This window comes from Equus caballus, chromosome X (genome assembly GCF_041296265.1).
Source record: "Equus caballus isolate H_3958 breed thoroughbred chromosome X, TB-T2T, whole genome shotgun sequence".
NCBI classification, from domain to species: Eukaryota; Metazoa; Chordata; class Mammalia; order Perissodactyla; family Equidae; genus Equus; species Equus caballus.
Window position 1 is genome coordinate 37,310,629 of NC_091715.1, and position 9,372 is coordinate 37,320,000.

Sequence of the window (9,372 nt, forward strand, 5' to 3'; positions counted from 1 at the left end):
TGAATCTCAGATCTGGCTTTGAGTTGGCTTTGAACAACAACAAACACAGCATGTTTTCTACTGTCTTTTAAGCATTCCCTTTCTTTGTGGTGTCTGTCCTTGTTTGGCATTGTTAATGACCTCATCTTCTGAATTCTCCCCTCATAAAACAGTTTACAGACACACTTTGCCTGTGCTTTCTCTGTCTCAGTCACTGACCTTTCTTATATTGTCCAACACAAGATTAGTGATTCCTTAGGCTTATTTTTACCTCTCCCTTGTAGGTGTCCTATGTTCTTAGAATCTCTCTTCCATATAGATGAATTCCAAATCTAGATTTCTACAGTTCAAGGTGTTAAACTCCAGGACGACATCTCCTATTCTTTACCTTGTATTACCCATTTTAATGTCCTCACTTCATGTCAAAATCAGCATATTTGAAACTTCATTCATCATATTCTTCCCCAAACCAGCTCCTTCTCCTTTTATTTTTGCCAGTGACATCACCATTTTTTCCTCTATTTAATCAGGCTTAAAAACTAAGTTATAACCTCACCACCACCACCACCACCGCCCATGAATATCTAATGGGTCACAAAGTCTTTCTCAGTCCTTTGCTTCATTGTTTCTCTGGTCTTTTTCTTCTTGCCACTTCCATTACTTACTCCCCAATTTTGGCCTGTTCCAAACCAGTGAGTATAGCTGCCTTCTTTTTTACTGTTTGTAATTTATTTTCTTTTCAGTTTATCCCTACACGTTATTAGCAGATTAATATTCCTATAAAGTGCTTTCATCGTGCTATTCTTCTTCTTAGAAGAACAAACTTCAGGGTATTCTTGGGCTGAATTTAAGATTCTCTAGTATTTGTATCTGTGCTATCTTATACACATTAGGTTTTGCTCATACTGTTGAAATAACATTTTGAAATGCATTCTGTCATCTTCTTTGCCCAAATCAGTGGTTCCCAGACTTTTGGATTACATGAATCAGTAAAATTTCAAAGAATAATTATAAGGCTCAAAATAGGATGTTTGGGCAAGTAAAGACATTTAAAAACTTTTTTCTATTTACTCAGCCAATAGTTTTTCAAAGTCAGTCAGTTACAATGCAAATATTAATTAGTTTAATGGAAAATTTATGTATGTGTATATTATCATTTTTTCCATTTTGTTTGCTTGGCCAAATTGTCATATTCTGGCTGGTAATAGGGAATCACTGATCTAAACAATATGCATCTACACATATTTAAATCCCTTACTCTTACCTTTCCCTTTCTTGCCTTTCCTAAATCCTATAGTATGTATTAAGGTCTCTTCTACCCTAAATTCTCAGACCACTTATTGTCTGTGCTAGCCATTTGATATGGCATCATGACATTTATAATATGTCTTCAATCTTCAACTAAATTGTAAGCTCCTTGAAGACAGGGACTGGGTTTTGTTTTTTCTTTTCCCCTAGCACCAAGCACTAAGAAGGTAATTTCTATATTTATAATTTCTGCTGCCGTTCTGTGTATTCATCAGGTACATTTGCATTAAGAAAATGACAGGTCCTTGAAACTTCAATCATAGCCTGCTACCCTTAGTAGTTATAAATATTTCACTTACATTATTTTATACCATTTTTGATAGTTATCTTGATAATATGTCACGTTTGTATTTTTTATGAATTAAAGAATTATTTCCCTCGTGATTATTTAAGAAAGGAGAATTGAAATCTAATTCAGCAAGTCTTAGCAATGTAGACTGTTTTTCTTGGTTTTTAACTCTGTGTTTTTACTGTATAGAAAACCAGAGATCAAGGTATATAAGTAGAGTGGAGTGGTTGTGTGTGGGTGTGTGGGTGTGTGTGTGTTTTAAACTCTCAATATAATAGTATTGAAGAGATAGGGCCTTTAATTATTCTAACAATGTTCCTTAATACAGCATGTTTTATCATTTGTGAGATAGACTATAATATAGTTTATCGAAGGGTTAATATAATTATCTCATATATACACACATGCACATAAATATGTTAGCTTATTAGGTTTTTTAATTTTTGGCGTATAGTCTGTCCTTTCAGCAAATCAGTGTTAATGGAATTTTCTTCATTCTTTTTTCCCCTCCCCTTTCAGGTGCTATTCAAGTATTGGGAAAGTTCAGGATGCCTTTATATCTTACAGGCAGTCTATTGATAAATCAGAAGCAAGTGCAGATACGTGGTGTTCAATTGGGTAAGTCTTTGTATAAAAATAATGGTATTCTAATTGATAAACAAATATGGTTGTATCAAATATAATATACTTTGTAGTTTATATCATCTTATGAAGCTAAGCAGTTCTTCTTAGTTGACTCATTTTTTTCTTAATTTTTCTTTCCAGCGTGCTATATCAGCAGCAAAATCAGCCTATGGATGCTTTACAGGCCTATATTTGTGCTGTGCAATTGGACCATGGCCATGCTGCAGCCTGGATGGACCTAGGCACACTCTACGAATCCTGTAACCAGCCTCAGGATGCCATTAAATGCTACTTAAATGCAACCAGAAGCAAAAGTTGTAGTAATACCTCTGCACTTGCAGCACGAATTAAGTATTTACAGGTAAAATTTTTAAATAGCAGTTTTTCTAAAGGCACATGTTTCCCCATGACACTCAGGCAGGGGGAGGGTGGCTGGAAAGTTTGTCTAGTTGTGTTTTGATGTCTATAATTTGTTTCCATATTTTGTAAACATACCATAGCTTGTAATATTATTTTACTTTTCATTTTAAGTAAGATATGCAGTATTTTAAAAGATACTCTTTTGCACATTTACGCTGTTGATGCATATTAATTTACATAATTTTTTTCTATGTACTGTCTACATTTTTAAGTTGTCATAGCATTTTAGAGAAAAGAACACAAACATTGTCTTTCACTCTTGCTTGGAGTTTCATGAGAAGACAGCTATGAGAACTCTGAAATCAGAGCTCAGCTTTGTTTTAATTTTCACAAAGGTTTATATTCCCGTTACCCTCTTTATACTTCGTATCTTTCTGAAACCCCAAATTAAGAATCTATTTTCTTTTAAAAACAATTAGTTATAGCATTTAGGAAGATTTAGTGGACTTGCTCTTACTCAAGTAGGCTTGTGTTAAATTTGCTTTTTACATAATTTTTCCTAGGCTCAGTTGTGTAACCTTCCACAAGGTAGTCTACAGAATAAAACTAAATTACTTCCTAGTATTGAGGAGGCGTGGAGCCTACCAATCCCCGCAGAGCTTACCTCCAGGCAGGGTGCCATGAACACAGCACAGCAGGTGAGAAGTTGGGTTATGTTCTGCAGGTGCCCAGCTTTAAGGGTTCTTTTCAATCTGTAGTGGTCAAGACGCGTATTTTACTAAGCACAGGAGGCTTTTATTAATGAAAAGCCTTTTGATTTAATTGCCAAGGGAATCTAGATCAAAATAAAACTCCCTCTGATATGGGAAAAAATTTTGGGGTGCCAATTTAGAACCTTTGCTCATTTTCATGATTTTGAAGGAGATTTCTTAAAATAATGCTGCAGTTGTTTAATTTTTAAAGCAAGTTTTTCAAAGGAAGGTACGCATTCCTCCATTGATGATTCATTTGATTTTGATTTTCAATAATTGCAATCAGCGATGTCCACACAGCTTTGAAAAGTATGCAGCTTGTAAAGTTTTATAATTTGAAGGAATGAATTAAGAATATATAGAACCCTATTTTTGTCTTCCTTCTGTGATTCTTAGGCATGTAAACCTCATCATCCAAATACTGAACCTGTATTAGGCCTCAGTCAAACACCAATTTCACAGCAATCCTTGCCACTACACATGATTCCTTCTAGCCAAGTAGATGACCTGTCCAGTCCTGCCAAGAGGAAAAGAACATCTAGTCCAACAAAGGTATATATTTTAGAGAACTAGAAAATCCCAGTCAAAAAAAGAAATTCCCAACTGCCCTGAACTTGTGCAGTTTGAACATCTCTTGTCCTTTATTTTAAATCTGTGGACATCAAAGAGTGAAAGGTTTGAGTTTTTCCATCCCAAATTCTTAGCATCATATTTAATATAGAAAGTAGCGATAAATTTGCATTCATCAAATCATTTTATTCATCTCCCTGCCGTTAAGATCTCAACACACTTTTCATCATCACTTTCTACTGACATTGAAATAAATTTAATGTTGGATCTAGTGGATAGTGTGGTATTTAGGTTAGCCATTTGGGCCATAGTTTAGGGGTGGGCCTTTTCGGGTGGCTTATTAAAGAATTTTTTTACTTATGATTTCCCAATTTTATTATGCATGTGAAATGATTTTTAAAAGAATTTAATGTCATAACATTTTTTTAGTATGTAAATGTTCCAAATAATAGTCATTTGGCCTCCAGTAGTCATTATTGTTAACTATGGATTTAACCAAATATTCTTTAATTTTTTTTTTTTTATCACTTTTCCTCAGAATACTTCTGATAATTGGAGTAGTGGCCATGCAGTGTCACATCCTCCAGTACAGCAACAAGCTCATTCATGGTGTTTGACACCACAGAAGTTACAGGTATGTAAGATATGCTTTTGATAGGTTGCTTTTCCTATTAAAAAAGAGTAGAGGAAATCAGCTTTAAGATTTTTTAAGTATTCTTAAAATTGAATGGCAGTAAACCTAGTTAATATGCACGTAAATGACATGAACCCACATTTACCAGAGCAATAGAGAAAATTCATTTTTGTTTTTCACTTATTTTTCAAAACAATTTTTTTTAAAACAGGTAATATATTCACATGGTTCAAACTGTATAAGTTTGAATATAGGGTATATAGAGTAAATTCTCCTTCAACTCCTGCCCCTACCTACTCAGTTCCCCTCCTCACAGACAGCCAGTTATTAGTTTCTTATCTATCTTCCCAGATATATGTCATGCATATACAAGCAGATATGCATCCCCTTTCTCTCATATATTATTTTTCTCCTTTTTACACAACAGTAGAGTGCTGTATATACTGTTAACAATGTAATTTACAGACCTTTCCATGTCAGCATATAAAGAGCTTCCTTGTTCTTTGATGGCCACACCATATTTCTTTATGTAGATGTCATGCCTTTATTTAAGCGCATCACTAGCTTTGGACCGTCAGGTTGTCATCATACTTTTCCTATTCCAGACAGTGCTGCTTTGAATGTACTTGTCATAATGCATTTTTAAGCTTAAAGAGTTTTCTGTGTGAATACTGAAAAATATTGTATTAATGAATAAAACTTCGTGCCCATTTATCTCAAAGATCACATTACAATAAACCTTCTTGAGATAAATGTTTATTTTTTACATAAACTTCCTCACACTTCTTAAAGAACTTCATCTTGACGTTGATTGCTATTCATCAGACATCAATATCCTTGACTAGACGCAGCTTTGAGATTATCCAGTCATGTCAGGGTAAGGTTGCTTAGAATAGTGAGCTTTTTTCTTAGATATGTCTTTGACTGTATTCTCCTTTCTTCTTCTAGCACTTGGAACAGCTCCGTGCAAATAGAAATAATTTAAATCCAGCACAGAAACTGATGCTGGAACAGCTGGAAAGTCAGTTTGTCTTAATGCAGCAACACCAAGTGTGTATAGCATTTTTTTTTCCCTAAAATTTGTTAGCATTTTGAGTATTTTTATTCATTGACACTTCAATTTAGAGCATGTTCATACCCACTTCTACTTTCTACCAGTATTTGGTGGAATTTAATAATCTGTGCTCCTTAAAATACTAATTATGGACAGATTTTTAGGAAAAAACAGCCATAAATTTAATTTTGAACACGAGACTTGGTATTTTATTATTTATTTACGTGCTCTTTTGCATGTGTTCTAAGGATTTATATTATTTAATATTTAACAAGCTATCCTAAACTGATGTAGGATTCTTTAGGGCTTAGTTCAAAGAATCTGGTGTATAATAGAATGAAATTTTGAAATCCCCTATTTTGTGATTGGGGAAAAGACCTATAAATTCCAGAGTCCTTTTCCATAATTTTCAGCTGCATTCTTTCATCACTACTAAAGGAATATTTCTTAAAAATGAAACTGCTTTTCTGAGGAAGCTAATCTAAATATGAACAAACACAATTTCTTATTTTTAAAAAGTGTGTATTTTTCAACCCAGAGAAGTTAAATGGTAGGGTAAAATCCGAGATTACCTGGTTATACACCTTTATATTCTGATTCTCTCCCCTATGGGCCACAAAGCAGCATTCATTTTTCATTTGTTTTTCCGCAGATGAGACAAACAGGAGTTGCACAGGTACGATCTACTGGAATTCCTAATGGGCCAACAGCTGACTCATCACTGCCTACAAACTCAGTCTCTGGCCAGCAGCCACAGCTTGCTCTGACCAGAGTGCCCAGCGTCTCTCAGCCTGGAGTCCGCCCTGCCTGCCCTGGGCAGCCTTTGGCCAATGGACCCTTTTCTGCAGGCCATGTTCCCTGTAGCACATCAAGAACGCTGGGAAGTACAGACACTATTTTGATAGGCAATAATCACACAACAGGAAGTGGAAGTAATGGAAACGTGCCTTACCTGCAGCGAAACGCACTCACTCTACCTCATAACCGCACAAACCTGACCAGCAGCGCAGAGGAGCCGTGGAAAAACCAACTATCTAACTCCACTCAGGTAAGAGAAGGATTAGCTGCCTTGTTGGCTTCTCATATAATAGTTGTCTTTATTTGGTTTTATGCATTTTGAGAGAAGAAGAAATGAAAGTTTGAAGAACTGTTTTTTTAAGCATTTTGTAGTACTACAATATTATTGTGACTCAGTATATATATGTACGTGAGTGTATTTTCTTTTCCATTACAAAATTTACACACACACGCACAGATAATCTTGGAAATTTCCAAAGGAGAAAGAAATAGATCATATAATCCCGGAAAACCCACTGTTAATTTAAAATGGCATTATAAGCATTTACGTAATGTTACTTAGTTTATTTCTGCATATATTGCCTACTTAAGATCAGGTACTGTGCTAGGTGGTTGGTATTTCCTCTGGTGGGAGAGAAAGATCCTTAAAGAACTAGTTACCATAAATTACTATGAAGTGTCACTTTGGAAAAGTGCTATCGGAGTACCTAGGAGGGCATATATAACCAAGATGTTAGAGTCTCCAGAAATTAGAGAATTTGGGAGAAGAGAGGGATGGTAAAGGGTGCCTAGAATATAGATGATGAAGAGAGGAGGGTGAAATATGAGGCTGAAGTGAGTAAAGGAACTTGCCTAATTTGTCTTGAAGGCAAAATGAAGCTGCTAAAGTTTTCAAACAGAGTAATGGATTTCATGAACATTATTTTTATCAAAGATATGTGCTATATTTTACTAAGTAGTTCACTGTTTAGACATTTAATTTCTAAGTTTTTTCTTCCGAAGATTTATGCACATAGTTTTTCCTGTGTTTGATTGTTTCCATAGGATGAGTGTTTCAAAGTAGAACTGAAGGGTCAAAGAGTAAGCATTAAAAAAATGTTGCCAACGTGTATTACCAAATAACTTTTACTTTTACTAGTCTACTATAAGAAATATTTGACTTGTTGCTGGTTTACCTTATATTGTTGGTAAAACTGAGATAAGTTCTTTTTCTAAGACTTTTAAGTTTATTCTTGAAGTACTGTACTTGGTGGGACCATCTCTTCTAGAGTGATTAGTAGTTTTATTCATTCTTAAAGAAATGTTGAGCACCTCCTATGTCCATGTCCTGTTCGAGGTTCTGGGGGTAAATCAAAGAAAACACACAAAAATGTCTTAATTTGTGTGGGTAAACAGACAATTAAATAAGCATTACATATAGAATACTAGGTAACGATACAATTAATTCTATGAAAAATATATTCGAAAAGGGAGCTGGAGAGTATTAGAGATTGGTGGTAAAGGAATTGCAGTTATAAGTAGGAACGTCAGGGAAGGATTCACTGGAAGGTGATATTTCAATGAAGACCTGAAAGAGTTACAGAAGTAGTGAGCCTTGAAGATATTTGTGATAAGAGTGTTCCATGTGTAGGGAGCAGCATAGAGCAAAAGGCCCTAGGGCAGGAGTGTGTTTTGCATGTTTGAGGAAAATCAAGGTGGCAAGCATGGCTGAACAGGGTGAACAAAGGGTGAGGAGAATAAATATGGTCCAGCTGGAATCAGGCTGGCTAAATCATGTTCAGCCTTGTAGGCATTGTAAGGATATTGGATCTTATTCTGAGTTAAATGGAGTTCTGAATGGAGGAGTGACATGATCTTAGTTTTTAACTGGATCCTCTCTGGTACTCTGTAGATAGGCTATAGGAGGCAAAAGTAGAAATGATGTGACCAATTTGGAGATTATTGCTGTAATCCAGGTTAAGAGATGGTGGGGGCTCGACTTAAAGTGGCAGCGGTAGAAGTGGTCAACTTTTGGGTATATTTGGAAGGTAGAACAACACGATTAGCTGATAGAGTGAAGTGTGAGAAAGAGGAGTCTAAGCTAGCCTGACCAACTCTAGAAGGATAGACAAGACTGGATGAGATCACCAAGGGTTGAGAACAGATTGAGAAAAGAAGAGAACTCAAAACTGAACCTTAGAGCATTCCAGTGCCAGTAGGTCAAGAAATTGAAAAACTAGCAAAGAAGACTAGAAGAGGAGTGACCTGTGAGGTAGCAGGAGATCCAGAAGAATGTGAGTGATGCCCTGGAAGCCAAGTGAAGGAAGTCTTTCAAGGAAGAGAGTGTGATCAAAGGGTAAAATGAAATAATGCTCATAGGTCGAGTAAGCAAGGTGAGGAGTAGGAATTGGCCATCCAAGGTATTTGGTGACATTGGTGGGATCAGGAAGCCACGGGGTACAGGTCATATCTACCCCACAACCACGATCTGTTTTTTGGTTTTTGTCTGTCTGTCTGTTTTTTATAGCCCAGGAACTAAGAATGGTTTTGCATTTTTAAAGGGTTGTAAAAAAAAAAAAAAAAAAGGAATGTATGACAGAGACTGTATGGCTCTGCGAAGCCTAAAATATTTGCTGTCTGACCCTTTACAGAAAGGTTTGCTGACATTTTGATAAGAGCAATTTCAGTGGATTGGTGAGGGCAAAAGTCTAATTGTAGTTGGCTTCAACATAAAACAGAAGTAGAGAAATTAGAAGCAACAAGTGTAGATACTTAGTCATGCAGACTATGCACTGCACAATGCCAGGGGTGCCATTCCTGTAGACCATGACATAAACCAGAAGGAGAGAAACAGATGCAGCTGAAGGGGAAGTAGGATTAAGAGGTATTTCGGGTTTTGTTTTAAATTTAAGTTGGGAGAAATAAGAAATAAAGAAATTTAAGGTGGATGAAAGCTAATGGGAAAAATTCAGTAGAGAAGGAGAAATTAACACAGGAAAAAGAGGAGAGAATGTTAAAGTGAGGA

The 9,372-nt window shown here is 35.8% G+C and overlaps 1 protein-coding gene across 21 annotated transcripts in view; it reads left to right on the plus strand.

Moving 5' to 3' along the window:
• KDM6A (lysine demethylase 6A) overlaps positions 1-9,372 on the plus strand; it is a 206,640-nt gene that overhangs the window by 151,617 nt on the left and 45,651 nt on the right. For 4 of the 21 annotated variants that reach the window (XR_011434733.1, XM_070257372.1, XM_070257375.1 and 1 more), the window contains 6 exons: positions 2,096-2,194; positions 2,342-2,561; positions 3,709-3,864; positions 4,421-4,516; positions 5,465-5,566; positions 6,223-6,618. Coding sequence is in view for 15 of the 21 variants with exons in the window: in XM_070257372.1 (XP_070113473.1) it covers positions 2,096-2,194; positions 2,342-2,561; positions 3,709-3,864; positions 4,421-4,516; positions 5,465-5,566; positions 6,223-6,618 (1,069 nt within the window). In the remaining 6 variants the exon portion in view is untranslated. Of the gene's footprint in view, positions 1-2,095; positions 2,195-2,341; positions 2,562-3,123; positions 3,259-3,708; positions 3,865-4,420; positions 4,517-5,464; positions 5,567-6,222; positions 6,619-9,372 lie in introns of all 21 variants that reach the window. The other 17 variants (XR_011434732.1, XM_070257374.1, XM_023634344.2 and 14 more) reach the window with 7 other exon arrangements.